General features: G+C 44.9%; 1 protein-coding gene across 1 annotated transcript in view; it reads left to right on the forward strand.

Moving 5' to 3' along the window:
* The window catches only part of LOC134368961 (heat shock transcription factor, Y-linked-like), a 47,111-nt gene extending 31,750 nt beyond the window's left edge, over window positions 1–15,361 (forward strand). Inside the window, exon 4 of the mRNA XM_063085198.1 lies at window positions 15,271–15,361. Coding sequence (XP_062941268.1) covers window positions 15,271–15,361 — 91 coding nt within the window. The remainder of the gene's footprint in view (window positions 1–15,270) is intronic.
* Window positions 15,362–16,618: the final 1,257 nt, after the last annotated feature.

Below are 16,618 nucleotides of genomic sequence, written 5' to 3' on the forward strand. Positions count from 1 at the left end.
GGACAGCCAATCCACCCCCCAATCAGTGCAGAACCAGAGGATACTGGTCAAGAATGCAGAATTGCAAGGGGTGCAGTTTGATGAAAAAACTCAGGCCCAGATCAGAGTTCCTACAGCCCAGGTGCATCAGGTCTCTGGAGAGCTGGAAGTACCTATAAGGTCAACCATTAAGCCCTGAGCTGCACAAAAAGCTTTCCCTAGGGAAAACAGCAACAAGACAGCAATTTAGCTCAACCACAGAGCTCAAGTGCTGGTTCTCAAAGGAAGTTCCCCTGTTTAAGAAGTAAGCAAAGGACAAAAAATTAGTTCCAGCTCAGGCACACCACCAGCACCTTGGGGCCCACCAGGGGACATGAGGCATGAAACCAGACATCAGACCCCACTCCCACATCTAGGCACACCACACAAGTACCTTGGGGCCTGCCTAGGAACCCAAGGCATGGAGAAGGGCACCAGACCCCATCCCACAACCAGGCACACCATGCCAGCACCTTGGGGCCTGCCCAGGGAATTGACACATGGAGAAGTGGACCAGACCTATTTCCCACAACCAGGCACACGGCACCAGCACCTCAGAGCCCACCCAGGGACCAGAGGTATGGAACCGGGGATCAGAACTCCCTCCCACAACTTGGCAAACTGCACCAGTGCCTCTGGGCCTGTCTGGGAACTGAGGCACGGAGAAGTGGACTGGACCCCCCTCCCACAACCAGGCACAGCATGCCAGTGCCTCAGGGCCTGCTCAGGGACCCAAGGTATGGAGATGGGAACAGACCACCCTCCCACAATCAGGCATACCATGCCAGCACCACAAGACCTGCCCAGGGACCCGAGGCATAGAGAAGGGGACTGGACACCTCCCCCCACAACCAGGCATACCACACCAGTGCCTCGGTGTCTGCCCAGGGACCAAGGCACGGATCTGGGGACCAGACACTCCCCACAACCAGGCACACCACCAATGCCAAGGAGCATGCCAAAGACATCATCTCCACATGGGTGGCCCACCACAGCCACCACTATAACCATGGCTGCCATGAAATCAGCTAGACGCCACAACCACCATGCAGATAGTCCGCCAGCCACTGGAGTGCATTGACACAAGGAAAGTTACCAGCAGAAACCAGAGAAAAGAATAGGATGTCTCTCTCCACAAAGCTCATTCCAGAATGATAGAAGAAGCATCTGCTTTATGATAATAATGGGGGACCTGATCACACCTCTCAGCATTCGACAGATCATCTAGGCAATAAATCAACAGAGTAACCATTAGTCTTTCAGACGATGAGAAGAAATCTAGGGTTATCAGAGGGGGGCGGGGGAGGGAGGGGATGAGGAGAGATTGGACAACGGGCATAAAGAATAAGTACGATTTGTCCCAATATATATGCTAGTAATATTGATTTGATCAACATATCTCAATGTTGAACCCCCAAAATATGTCTAGTCAATTTTGATTCAATAAAAATTTTTAAAAATTTTTTTAAATAAAATAAAATAAAATGAAAGGCAAGTGTTTCTTTTAAGCTGCACCAGAAGAGATGCCTATGAGGCTGGCTGGTTTCAGCCATATGTGTTTCGACCTAGGGCAGCAGAATACCCTGGCCTAATTCACCACTGAAAACACAGAAGCCTTAGGCCAAGGAATCCACCTGCCTTGGGTGTCGTGACTTCACTTGAGGCAGGAAGTGAGCCAGGGGCTTTCTGGGATGCTCACAGCTTTGCAGACAGTGGTTCCCCCAGAGCTTTTCAGAGAGTGGTCCCTCCCTTGCTTTATCTTGCCCTCTTCTGGAATGTGTGGGAGATATTGCTAGCCCCAATTCTCATACAAGTCATCTGGGTACTCAGGAGCCTGTGAAGGCCAGAGGAGGAGTCCTCACTCCTCTGAAACTGTCCCTGAGCAAGAAGGGGGCTTTAGCTAGTCAGACCTAGGCCTGAGTGTGGCCACACCAATCATTCACCTCTCTGAGCTAAAGTGGGTGTGCACACCATCCAGGGCTGTGGTGGGGACAGAAGGGATGCGGGCATGAGAGGATGTCATGGTATCCAGTACATCCTGAGTCTTACCTCGTGTCCCTTCCCTCACTCTCCATGAACCCTCAGCCCAGACTGAGCCACGGTCCAGACCTCCATCCCCGGGAAAGTTTTCACAGCTGAGTCAGGGCACCCAATGACCAACCTGGCTGTGAAGCAGTAAGAAAGCAGCCAGCTATGCTGGGGGCAATACCCGTCCTGTCTGAAGTCTTTCCACCTTTGCCAGATGCTCCTCACCTGACCCTCCCTCGCAGAGGTAGCCAGAAGCAAGAGGGCTCACCCAGCGTCTCCTAAGCTGTCCCGCATAGCTTCCAGCCATTTCTGCTCTGCCACCACTCCTGGTACACACATTAAGTAGGGGGAACTAGACCTTCACACAAGGTTGAACACAAAGGCCCCAGGCCTCAGGAAGGCTCCAGTGTGGGAGAGATCAGGACCCCCATACCAGGGACCATGGAAAGCCAGGTCCTGGGGCTGTGTAGGCCCAGAAGCAAAGACCAGGATCAGTGTGTGGATGTATCTATGCAGTTCAAGACATCAGAAAGAACAAAGGAGTGGTATTTTGTGAGAACCCTGACTCCCTACCTCTGAACCCCCAGACAAACCTAAAAGGCATTCAGAAACATAACTTAGTCGTGGGTTGATAATGTGTCTGTGCTCTCCACGTAGTGAAATGCAGGGAAGACTGGACTCGAAAAGACAGGCAGTGGGTAGAGAATGCTACTGAGAAAATACTTCAGATAAACATTTCTGGGATAAAATCCTCCGACAGAGGGGTGACAGCAGGAACTGGACAGGGAAGGGATTTACGTGATAGTTGATGTATTTGACGGCTGATTAAGTATTTTTACTCAAGTGTGACTTATAATTCACCCACTTCCAAAAAGCACTCTAAGGCCAGCTCTATCATTTACTTTTTGAGTGGCCTTGTGGAAGTGACTTCACCTTCCTGACCATTAGATCCTCAGCAATAAAATGGAGATAGTAATAGCAATTTCCCCTAGGGTGATTAAGAGGAACAGTGAACTATTGTATATAAAGCATCAGGCACATATGAAGATCATGGAAAGATTTGTATTATCTTTCAATTCTATTTTTCCTCGAACTTTTTAAAGTACCCTCATAGTAGGTGCTAAGTAAATATTAGTTCTCTCCCCTTCCTCTTCTCCCTCTCACAGAGGGAAGATGAAAGATCCTGTAGTCCAATACTCCATACAGTGTAGGGGCCCCTCCTCCAACTTGCCAGCCACAGTCATGCTGTGCCTGTTTGGTCATCTCTAGATGCAGAGATCTCACTACATTAGGGAAATCCATCCCCCTATGGCCAGCTGTCACTGTTATAAAGTGATGCTGAGTTGAAAGCTATCTCTCTGAAATTCCATGCTACTGTCCTGTAGAGTCACAAAGGACAAATCTTGCCCATAATTTCAAAACTTTTAATTCAGGACATCCTATAGGCTTATCAATATGGTGAGTAGGCTTTTACAGGGGCAGATCTTGAACTGCTTGGTACACTTGTGTTAATTAGTGATTTGTATGATGGAGTCAATGGATTCACTCACTAAGCTCAGTATGTGAAGAGAGCTCTGCTAAAGACAAGGGTGGCAAGATGGACAGAAGCTGGACTATGGAGGCTCAGGGCGGCCAGGCTAAAATGTTTAGGCTTTATTCTTTAGGTGGTGGGAAGCTTCTGGCTACTTTTAAGCCACAGAGTGAAATGATCAGATTTGTCTTTCATAAGGATCACACCAACAGGAGTGTGAAGAATACATTGGGTGTGGTGAGACAGGAGTCAAGGAAATCAATTAGATCGTAGAGAAGAGGAAATAAACAGGAGAGATGCCAAGAAAGCAGAAAAAACAGGATTTGGTTAGCAGTTTCATGTGACGGATAAAAAAGAGGGAGGTACCTAAGATGATTCCCAAGACCCTGGCAGCTCAATAAACAGGGTTAACACTTACTTGGAAAGGTAATACTGGATGCAGATCAGGCTTACTAAGAAAGAATGAGTCCAATTTGGAGCACACTATGTTTGAAGTATTTCTGGGACATCCTGTAAGCAGTTAAATATGCCTCATGAAATCTCAGGAGCAAGATCTGAACTATAGAGTGGGAGGCAACCACTAATAGCTTATAGTCAAAATTATAGGAATGGTCAAAGTCACTCAGGGTGAAAGAGGAAAGAAGAGGACCAGGACAAAACTTTAAGAAACAGCAACATCTGAGGGCAGGAAAAACAAAAGAAATCCACCAAGGACAGTCAGACAGAGGGAGAAAGACACAGGAGATAGCAGTAATACAGAAGCCAAAGGAGAAAACCAAGAAGAGACGAATGGTCAGCAGTATCCAGTGATGAACAGTGAGGACTTCAGGCAAACACTGAAAGAGGCCCATCGGATGTAGCAATCTAGAGGAGATCTTGGTGGGAAAGTGTCTATGGGGTGATGGTGGTGAAAACCAGTGTTGCATGCATGTAAGGGAAAGGAGGAAAAGAGAAAATGGAGATAGCAAAAGCAAACTATGCTCAAAGAGCTTAGAAGGAATAGAGAGAAAGGTAGATAGAATGGGTCAAGGGTATTTTATTTTAAATATCTGGTAAAACTGAGTATGATTTCCTGGGGGGTGGCAATGAGCAGCCTTGGCTAACATTTCTGCTAAACAAGCTCACATACTTGTTTATGGCTGAAACTCCCTGACCAACAGACCACAGCCACAGCAAAGTTAAGTGTAATGAGATAATTTGGGGCAACAGAGGACAGGAACTTGGCTTGATGCCCAAACCATGCTAGTTTGCAGGAAAACGAACACTTAATTTTCAGGCTACTGCCTCCACACAATGGGTCTCTATGGTCCCTAGAAAATATAGTCATGCCTCCTCAGGAGCACTCAAGTCTGGGGGAAGGAAGGAAGCAGGAAAATACTCCCACATTAGGTGACAGGCAGCTGCCCCAGCACTTTGCCACAAGCCATGCCATGAAGGTGAAAACAAGCTTGGGTGAGCAGCTTCTGTCCCAAGTATTCAGAACGACCATCTTCACCTTTATTCCCTTGATCCATCCCCTACTCTTGTCCACCAGCAATATTCTCCCTGGCTCCAGCAGATGCCTCCCACCCTCCTCATTTATTTTATTTTATTTTTTACCCATTCAAACTCCATTTTTTAGTTCGTCTCTTTGCTGCATCGCCAATTCTGAAACACATTCTTAAGGTCAGCAACCAAACCAACTCCAGATAAGGGACAGACTCCCTGGCCAGCTGCCTCTGCAGATCACACCAGCCAGACCAGGCACAGCCCCCAACAGGAGAACTTAAGGGTGTGTATTACCTTAGCCGCCCCTCCATCCTTGTGTCCTCTACAGTTCAACACAATTCCTTGTACATAGCAAGTCCGTGGTCATTATTTATTGAATTGAGATGGACTTAGTGGTCCTCTCCTTCACTATGTTTTTCTCCAATTCCCCAAGGCAGAAGTGATTTTCACTGTCCTGGGATTCCCAGAGTACCCATCTCATGAGTAAGCACAATCACATCTCCAGTGGTGCAGACTCCCTCCCAACAATGTGGCATGCTTTGCCCATCACTCTCCAACAGCTGAATCTCATGTAGGTGCCTGGCAATACCCACCTAGTAACTAACTAGATGGGTAACTAGCTGGATTTAAGTCCAGCCCATCTGGTCCCAAAGCTTCTGCTCTTTGAAACTTAGAAACTGCTGTCTTCACTCACCATTGTGAGTGCTACAGGAGGACCTTTGCTCTGCCTCCAAAGGTCTCCCCCACTCAACAAGCATTGTGCCCTGTCCCATGCAAGCTTTGGGACCATAGTCATCAAGAGACCCCACTGAATTTCCTAGGGCTGGGAGGTGGGGTGAGACCAGAGAGGCTGACCTGGCACGTATCAGCCTGAGAATGAGTGCCTCCTTAATTTGGCATCCTACCAGTCTCAGTCACCTCTTCCTAGTCCCAGCTCTGGATTCCCTTAAGGATCTCCTTAAAAAGTACTATTCAAGGATGTATAAAATTATCTCATTTTTATAAACTTATTTCAACCTTGCACCAGTCCTGTGTATGTGCATAGAGAGATTCTTGAATGGTATTTATATTGAGGATGGTTATTTCTGGATTAAGCGGTTGAGGTGTAGCCTGGCTTACGTTCCCTGAGACAAGGGCAATGATCAGATCGTTTATTTGGGAAGTGATTTCTAGAGACCAAGGAAAATGAAATGTCAAGGAGGGAAAGTTAATGTAAAGATGCTATCTATTTGGGCATTACCATAAGCAATTGGTAGTGTAACTGGCCACATTCTCCTCAGGAAATATGCAGAGGTATCTCAGCATTATCCCCCTCCGCTGGGGATCAACATGGAGAAGTATTTACCTGCTGGCTCTCATCCCCATTGGTTGAGGGTTGCCGCATTCCAAGGTGGCACACATGTGAATGTCAAGGAGGCTCCACTGACATCCCATGCCATGGTGTCGGGTGTACACGGCTTGAGCCAAGATGTTGCCAATGGAGGGAGGTCAAAGTCTGTGCAAAACCATCTGCCACAGCCATCTGGAATAAGGGCTGAGACAGAGAGACTATGAAGTGTCCAGCATGGAGTGATTTTTTTCACTTTCTTATATCAAACTTTTTAATTTGCCGGAACGGTTTATAACAGGCATGTGTTATATTTATAAAGATAAACGGTCAGGATTCCTTTTTCAAAATAAATATGTATTTGCAATGGAGGGGTTCTCTGCTTGGCACTCCACAAGCCTCATCTCAGTCATTTCTACATTGTAAATGACCCACAGAGCAATTGTGTGACAGGCCTGAGGACATGGGCCCCAGTCTTCTAGGTGGTGGAAAGACCGTCTGTGGACTTCCATGGGATACAACTTTGATTCTTGGTTCCTTGTATATTAGTCCTCTTCCCCCCACACACACACTCAGGGCCAATTCCTGTGGCATTAAATAAAATTTAAATCCATCAACAATTCCTCAATTTGTATTTCCACCCAGACTTCTCCTCAGAGATCGAGATTCTGTGTATGCAACTGCTTGCCTGACTCTTTCACTTGACATATGAAAGGCATCTCAAAATTAATACGTTCAATAATAAACTCCTGAGTTTCTTCACAGAACTGTTCCCTCTCTTGATCAACTCCATTATTATGGCTGAATTGTGTTTCTCCAGAACTCATATGTAGAAGTCCTAACTCCTGGGCCGGTGGGATCAGGAGGACCTGAAAGCGGCAACAAAGTAGTGATGGAGCCTCCATCTTGTTAACTCCACTCCCCTTCCCTCTCCCCCACCCCTTCCCTGGAAGGTGGGGACTGGAAACTGAACCCTGCTCAATTCCTCACCATATATGGGCAAAAATCTCACCAACAGCCCTCCTCTATAAATACCCGCTTGTGGCCACCCTGAGCGCAGGACTTCCCTGGCCTCACTCCCTTGCGGGCTGTGGAAACTCGCCTGGGAGTGCCCCCATTAAAGCCTACCCTAAATTTATTGCCTGCCTCCTGGTTTTCTTTGCTCTGGCTTGAGACTAAAACCTTCAAGATTCAAACCTAACACTAACCTCTAGAACTTCAGAGTGTGGCCTTATTTGGAGAAAGAGTCTTTAAAGAATTAGGTTGACTGGTATGCTCATGAGAAGAGGACATTTGAACACTGACACACACAGAAGGAAGACAATGTGAAGACACAGGGAGAAGCCAGCCCTCTCCAAGGCGAGGACAGAGGTATGGAACAGATGCTTCCATTCTGACCCTTAGAAGACACCAACCCTGTCAACACCTTGATCTCAGACTTCTGCTCTCCAGAACTGTGAGAAAATTAATTTCTATTGTTTAAGCCATCCAGTTTGTGGTACTCTGCTAAAGCAGCCCTCACAAACTAATGTACCATATAAACAATTGGTACCACCTCACCAACCTCTAGTACCTAAAAGCCAGAAATCTCAAAGTCAATCCTGAGACACCATGTTCATTCCCACATTCAACCCATAACCAAGTCTGTGTCTCAGCTTATAAAGGACATCTTAAACTGTCCACCTTTTTCTACCTCCGCTGCCACCACCTGTTCCAAGCGACACATCTATTAACAGGTACCTCCTGAGCTGTCTGCTAACCAGGTCTGATCCCCTCCAGCACACTGGGTATGAACTTGCAAGTAGAAACTTGTCATTGCCTAACACTGGCTAAACAGGATGGGGTCGTTAGGGGTAGGTGGTAAAGAGGCAGCGGTCATAACTCCTGACAGGTCCTTCCTGAGCCAGCTGCTAAGTTGGCCTCTGACTTCTGCCCTATTCAGGTTTATCCTGACCCTCTGTAGCTGTCCCAACCTTTGAGCTTGACCTCACAGTGCTGACTTCAGACTCAAGGCCTTCTAGGCCTGTGTATCCAGCTTGGTTCTTCCTTGCCTATCTGCACACCTGGGTGTCCCCTACTGCCCTGGTTCCACTTAGACTCTCAGCCCTTGAAGGTGTCAGGCTCCCCTGCTACCAGCCCTTCAGTTCAGGGATTCTGAACCTGAGCCTCCCCACTCAGGCTACTCCTGATGTGCAGCTCCTTGGCCTATGCCAGGTATACCATTTGCTTTGCTGGCTCCCCAGCACCTACAGGAGAAAGTCCTATCCCCCTCCCCTGCAACATGTTACACAGCTGCCTGACCCCACTTAGCTCTCCAGACTTGTCTTTTACTACCCCCTTCTTCTGAGCACTCCAGCAAGCTACTTGTCTCTCAAATAGGTCAATCCATTTTACACCTCCATGTTTTGCTTCTGTGCCTCAAATGCTTTCCCCCCACTTTTACTCCTGGTTAGTCCAACTTCTTCTTTGAGACTCTGATTGGATGACCACTTGCCTCCACAATCCATTTCTCACCCTTCCACACTCTTCAACTCTAGATGCCCCTTTCTCTTGCTCCTGTATTTCCTTCTCTCCCTGCATTTCACCCATTATATATTATTTCTTATTTTTCCATCTTCAGCATTGAACCTTGAGCTCTTTGAGGGCATAGATCACATTGTACTGACCTCTGTGCCCTCAGGCTTTGCATAATTGCTCACACACAGCAGGTGTCAAATAAGTGTTTGTTCAGCCAAATTGGCCTGAGTCCCAGCCCCACTGCACCCAGTGGGTCCCGGACACCAGCCCACAGCACAGCTATGGCTAAAAGCCATGTTTCACCCTCCCCCACAGCAGGGAATCTGGCTGCTGCATTTTCTGAACTGAGTCACATGGTAGAAGCTCCACAGGTAGTGGAGTCTTGATGGCTTTTTAAAGTTTCTCAAGGAAAAGAAAATCGTGAAATGCCCCACCGGGGCCCTGAATCAATCTCTCTGAGTCCAGACTTGCGCTCAAAGCCACCTGCTTGGGCTGGGAGATAACCGGGCCCCATGCTGAGCTGCCACCTGCAGACTCAGAAAAGTAACAAACTGACAACATTCAGGAAGAAGATTCCTCATTTCCAATAGTATCATCTATACAGTGTGGCATAAAGCACCTCCTGCCTTATTAACGTCTTCTACATTTTTTAGTGCTTAATCCAAGGTGAAAGGGAGGCGGTAGAGAGGGTAGGGCTGTATCGGAGTCCTTTAGGAACCAGGAAAATGCCGTGGCCGAGAGGAATTGTAGACCTAGAGATAGCATTTTTGGGATGAAATGTATAATGTTCACTCTTTTTCAAAAAAAAAAAAAAATGTTTAACACAGCCCAGATGACATCATATCAGGAAAGACAGAGCAGAAAGAAAGAAGAAAAATACCGAGCATAAGAAAAAATTAGTACAGACAGGAGCTTCCTAAAATGTATTCCACACTGCACAGTCTGAAGACCAGAAAGAAAAATCTTCATCAAAAAAGGTGTCTCCCCTTACTACAGTTAAATACCAGCTGAACTCATTTAGGCTTTTAAACTATCGGCTGTATTTCAAACACTAAAACCAAAACTTGAAGGAAAATAACATTTAGCTAGTTTTATCAGGCTCGCTTTCAAAGGATACTTGTTATGTCGGGGAGTTTCTTATCATAGTCACCAAGTCTAGTGTAATTCACCCACACAGAACCCCTCTGAGTACCCATTAAACCTTCCTCATTGCCCAGGACTTCTGGTTCTTGTGTTCCCCACTCCCTGAAGACATAAACAGTCCTACGTGCCAGTGAATCATGCTATTCTAGAGATTAAGTCATACCCATTAGTATTCTCATGCTTGCAAATAACTGAAGCCCACTCAATCTAGCTTAACCAGACAAAGGGGAGAGAGATTTACTGATTTTACTGCCACTGAACTGTCTTGCAGAATCCAAGAGGAAGATTGCAGCCTTTCTCAAGAAAGAAATGGAAGGTGGAACTAGAAAGCCATCATGATTTTGAGTCCATTTGTTTTCTCTGATTCTCTCTGCACATCTGCTTCACTGTCCTGTCTCTGCAGACTGGCATTTCCTGATCCTCAGCTCATGGGACAAACTGCATAACCCTCAGTTCCTGAGTCACCATGTTTCAGCTACACAAGGGAACTAAATAACTGGTTATCCCTCAAGTTTAATTCCAAATTCCTGGAGGAGGGAATGACTGTCCCATCTTGGGCAAGGTACCATCTCTGTCCCAATCAGCTGTGGCTAAGGGGATACAAGCTGCAGTGCAAACAGGGTTTCTCTGGGCTTACCCAGAGCATCTGGGAACAACAGTTCCCATAGGGGTAAGTGATTGCTTGCTGTCCAGCGTCCTGAACCAACACTACAGAGCACTACTGTGTTTCTCCTAACCTTAGCACAGTGTTGAATCCTGTCCAATCTCTCCCAGGAAATCAGAACCAAGTGAGGAAGGAAAAGGCATTAGGAAAAAGGGATAAAAGTCGTAGAGATAAATAGATAGAGAAGAAGTATGGCATCTAGAGATTGCCAAGGAATTGTTTATCAGATTTTAAAATCCATGTTATATCACCTCTTATCTCACTGAAAATGCCTCATATACTATTATCTCTTATCTCTATGAAGACATTTAATTATAGGCATTGTTTGTTTGTGTTTTGCATTTTTCTTCTCCCTTTCTCATTTATGTTTTTTTCAGAATTCTTTTTCTTGTTTACTTGTTTTGGTCACTATCTCTCCTATGGGAGACTCTTTTTAAATGCATGATGACATCTGTTCTCTATCTGAAAGTGAAGTCTTATGAGCCCTGTGTGCCTGCATGGGGCTTGTTGCCTGGTGGGCTTTAAAGTATGAAAGCAGCTGATGATCACCAGCCCTTTGTGTGAGGGCTTCCAAATATCAATGTCTAAAGGTCTGTTCTCTCTAGTATTCTTTGTCCTCGAGGACTTATACCTTTTTTATTCCTTCCATTATTCCAGTGAGAGTTGAGTAGGGGAAAGAAATACATGACTGGATTCAATGTTCCACCTTGAGCTGGACATCCTCTATTACATTTCTGACAATTAATGTTCTTTCTGGGAAATTAGAAGCTTGGGAGCCTTCTACAGCCCCCCCCCCAACCCACCGCCAATACTGTGTTTATGCTTGCTGGTGAATCAACCATCAGAAGCCAGGAATATCCCTGATCTTTTCTTACTTTGCTTCTGCAGCTATGTTACTGGATAGGACCTACTCGGGGTTCTTACTGGTTTCTCTGATTCCTTGACATTACAACTGATGACAGAAATAAAAAGTTATGATGAGACTGGGGCTACTACGAACAAGCACAAGCCAACAAAACTGGAGAACCTAAAAGAGACAAATTCGTGGAAAACACACAATGTGCCAAGACTAAATCATCAAGAAGTAAAATAACCAAACAGACCTGTAACTAGACATCTGAATCCATCTGAAACAGTCATCAAAAACCTACCAGGACCTGGTGATGGTGTTACTGGAGAACACCTAAAGAATAATTAGCACCAAGCCTCCTGAAACTCTTCCAAAAAACTCAAAGAGGAAGGTACTCTTCGAGGCTCATTCTAAGAGGCCGGTGTTAACCCGCTATCAAAGCCCAAGAAATGAAAACCACAGGCCAATATTCCTGATGAACGCAGAGGCAGAAACACAACACAAAACACCAGCAAAGAGAATTCAGCACATTGAAAGGATTATACACCATGTTCAAGAGGGATTTTTTTCTGGAATGCAAGAAATAATGGAACATATGGAAATCAGTCAGTGTCATATGAGACATTATCAGAATGGAGAAAACCCACAAGATCATTGTGATTGATGCAGAAAAAGCACTTGACAAGATTCAATACCCATTCCTGATAAAAACACGCAACAAACTAGGTATAGGAGGAAACTGCCTCAACAGAATAAAGGCTATGTATGAAAACTCCACAGCTAATGGCACACTTAAGGGTGAAAGACTGAAGGACTTTCTTCGAAGATCAGGAACACTGGGCAAGGATGCCCACCTTCACCACCTTCTTTCCATGGTAGGACTAGAAGTCCTAGCCAGAGCAATTAGACAAGAAAAAAGGCACCTGGATTGGAAAGCAAGAAGCAAAATTATCTGTTCTCAGATGACATGATCTTATACACAGAAAACCCTAAAAATCCCACAAAGAAAAAGGAATAATGAACAAATTCAGCAAAGTGGCAGTATACAAAATCAACATGCAAAAATCTATTGCACTTCCATATGCTAACAATGAACAATGAACATAGAAAGGTAATTAATAAATCAATTGTACTTACAATAGCATCAAAAAGAATGAAATCCTCGGGAATAAAAACCCCACCAAGGAGGTGAAAGACTTATACAGTACACTGAACACTACAAACATTGCTGAAAGAAATATAAAAAGACAAATTGATGGAAGGACATCCGGTGTTCAGATATCAAAGATTTAAGATGTTAACACGTCCAAATTACCCAAAGCAACCTACAGATTCAATGTAATCCCTATCAAAATCCCAGGGCCAAGCCCGTGGCGCACTCGGTAGAGTGCTGCGCTGGGAGAGCGGCGACGCTCCCGCCACGGGTGCGGATCCTATATAGGAATGACCGGTGCACTCGCTGGCTGAGTGCCAGTCACGGAAAAAAAAAAAAAAAAAATCCCAATGGGAATTTGTGCAGAAATGGAAGAGTTCTTCCTAAAATTCAAATGGAATCTCAAGGGACCCCTGCCTCCCCAGCATAAGCAATTTTGAAAAGTAACAACAAAATCAGAGGACTCACACTTCCTGGCTTCAAAACGTACTACAAAAATGACAGTCATCAAACAGTGTGGTACTGGCAAAAAGACAGACAAATAGACCAATGGAATAGAACAGAGAGCCCAGAGATAACCCAAGAGTATATGGTGAAATGATCTTCAGTTTTCAGGATGCCCAGACCTCTCAGTGGGGGAACAGACAGTCTCTTCAACAGTGTTGGGAAAAGTACGCATCCACACATAAAAAGAATGAACGTCGACACCTACCTTACATCAGACACAAAATTCAACTCAAAACGGATTAAAGATTTAAGGGTAAGGCCTGAAACTGTAAAGCCCCCCCAGATGAAAACATAGGGCAAAAGCTTCATGACACTACATTTGGTAATGAATTCCTCAATATGACACCAAAGACACAGGAAACGACAAAGGCAAAAATGGACAAGTGGGGCTACATCTAACTCAAAAATGCCTGCACGTCAAAGGAAACAATCAATCAGGGTGAAAAGGCAACTCAAGGAATGGGAGAAAATATGTGCAAATACCACATCTGATAAGGAATGGGTTAATATCCAGAATATCTAAACCACCCCTACAACTTCAACAACACCAAAAAACAAATACTGTCACCCACTGCAAAATGACCTTTCAGTCAATGCTGGACCTCATATATGACAGCAGTCAGAACAACAGACTATATACCATTCAGCCTACGTATGTAGTAGACAGCACCATCTAGGTTTTTGAAAGTACACACTATGATGTTCACACAGTGGCAAAACTGCCTGACAGCGCATTTCTCAGAACGTGTTGCTAAGCAACCTGTGACTGTGACCCAACTAAGAAATGGGCAAAGGCCTTGAAGAAACGCTTCTCCAAAGATGATACTCGAGCACACGAAAGGATGCTCAACATCACTAATCACCAGGCAAATTCAAATCAAAACCAACTCACACCCAACAGGAATGGTCACTATCCAAAAGAAAACAAAAGAAAACCAGAAAATGGCAAAGGGTTGACGAGCACACAGAGAAATCGCGACCCTTGTGGACTGTGGCTGGGAATGAGAAATAGTACAGTGGCTATGGCTCCTCAGGAACTTGAAAACAGCATTACCATGTGATCTAGCAATCCCACTTCTGGGTGTATATCCAAAAGAGTCCAAAGCAGGATCTGGAAGACATATCCACATAGCCATGTCCCTAGCAGCATTACCAACAACAGCCAAGGGGTGGAAGCAGGGGTCCACCTGCAGATGAATGGAAAAACAAAATGTGGAATACATGGACAGTGGAGTATTAATCTGCCACATGCCACAGCATGGATGAACCCTGAGGACATTTTACAAAGAAAAATGAGTCAGTCACCAAAAGACAAATACTGTACGAATTCCACTTATATGACAAATTTTGAGAGTATTTTATGTCCACAGTAAGTAAATAAAATAGTGCTAAGAGCTGCACTGTAAGAGAAAGAGACATACATTTAAAATAAACAAAGTAGGATGGAAAGAAATGTGTAATGTTAAATTTTACTTAGCAATCTAATTTAATAAATGAATAATAAAATTTCATTTAATTGGAAATGAGAAGTGTGATTCAATTTTAAAAGTTATTCTCAAAAGAATGCAAAAAAAAGTTGAGAGAACAGCATAAGCAACCCTCGACCTACCCATTCCTTCAGCTTCAACATTTTTCAACTCCCACCCAACCTTGATTCGTGTCTTTACCTACAGTCCTGCACTGCATCCTTCTGAAACAAATGCCGTATGTCAAGTTGTCTGAACCTGAAATACTGTGGTAATCCTCTCTAAAAGGTTAGTGATTGCCAGGTGTCCTATGTGTCTTCAAATCTATGCTTTTCTTTCTCTTTTTCTCCAAGTTTGATGATACTTGGACAAGAATACTTCCTGAGCAGTACTGCGAACGGCCACTGGATGGCAGCACATGCTGTCTGGTTATCTCTGTGGTGCCATGTCAAAATCAATCAACAGGTTTAGCTGTAAAAAGCCTGACCCATCTCTCAACATTGATATCTCCTCTCAACATTTTTGCTTAATGGACAGACCTTTAGATTTTGACACCCATGAAGCATTCTTGTCTACAGTTTCCAGGTCAACAGAAAATACCCGGAGCACCGGCAGTGTAGGTACGAGGTCCTCGTGATCAAAGCACAACCAGACAACCCGAGGCTGTGAAGCACTGGGTAAGACAACCAGCCAGGGCACTTTATCAACAGCAAGGAGACTCTTAGGTTAAAAAAGGTCCAGAGAGACATCACAAGGAAGTATATACTGTGTGAGGACTTTGGCTGGTTCCTGGATCGGGTTGCTGGCAGGGAGACACACACAGAATGAGAGAGACCCAGAGAAGAAACAAACTGTGAACAAGTGTTGAATGTAGCCAGAAATGAAGTTGCCACTGCTTGTTGTCACTGTCCTATACTTTCAGCTTTTCTGTATTTTTGGAAATTTCTGCTGAAACAAGTTGAGCCAAATATTTTTCCTTCCCTAAGGCACGTCAGATTCTAGCAAACACTGGGTGAGAGGCTCTGTCAGAGGAATGTGGGTTGTGGGAAGGAGAAACAAATGCATAGGCAAATCTTTTCTTCACCACCTAGTTTAAGGTCATCTCACCCCAAGGAACACACCTAAAATCTGTCACACTCGAAACATGAAGTTCCCCTCTCGGGACAATCTGTAGACACACAGTTTCTATAGCTGGACTATAATAATGGTTTATATTCACCAAAGAGATTGGTCTGATGGATGTAACCCAGTGGGAGGTCACACCACTCACGTTGTTCCTTGTGGTGAAACAACAGCTAGACAGTTGGCTCTCATCAGTAAGGCTGCCAGATGGTCTCTGGGATTTGCAGCGGATTGTCTTGGGTTTGTAGAGAGAACCAAATGTGTTTCAGTTCTTTCTAATGAAGATGAGGGTGCACATAACATAGGAGTGACAGAAAGAAAGAAAAGAACGACAAAGAAAGAGAGGGAGGAAAACGGACAGGACAAGGAACAAAAGACTTACCTATGTCAAATTTGATAAAGTCTGTTATCTTGCTAGTCCCTAAATGAATATGAACTGTGTCATTCATCTTGATGAGAAGATCTGGGTAGCATGAGTCACCAGGTGTGGGTTTCCATTTGTACCCACAGTAATCTTCCTCACTTTGCACAGCTTGTACCGTAACACACAGCAGGGACAACCAACTTAAAGTTTAAAAAGCACAGCCAGCCAAAGTGGACATCTAACCACTGTTCACTATCCCATCTATTTTCAGCATTTCCTGAGTTAGACAAGGAAGGTCCGGGGAAAAACTACGTTAACCAGCCTCTCAGCTACACTGAATTACTAATTTAGACATCTGGGAAACTTGGCCAAGACAGAACCTTCATTTCAGAATCTTGTGGTAGCTGCTAGAGGAGTACCTAGCTGAATTAACCTCTGGC

Source organism: Cynocephalus volans, chromosome Y (assembly GCF_027409185.1).
Source record: "Cynocephalus volans isolate mCynVol1 chromosome Y, mCynVol1.pri, whole genome shotgun sequence".
In the NCBI taxonomy this organism is placed as follows: domain Eukaryota; kingdom Metazoa; phylum Chordata; class Mammalia; order Dermoptera; family Cynocephalidae; genus Cynocephalus; species Cynocephalus volans.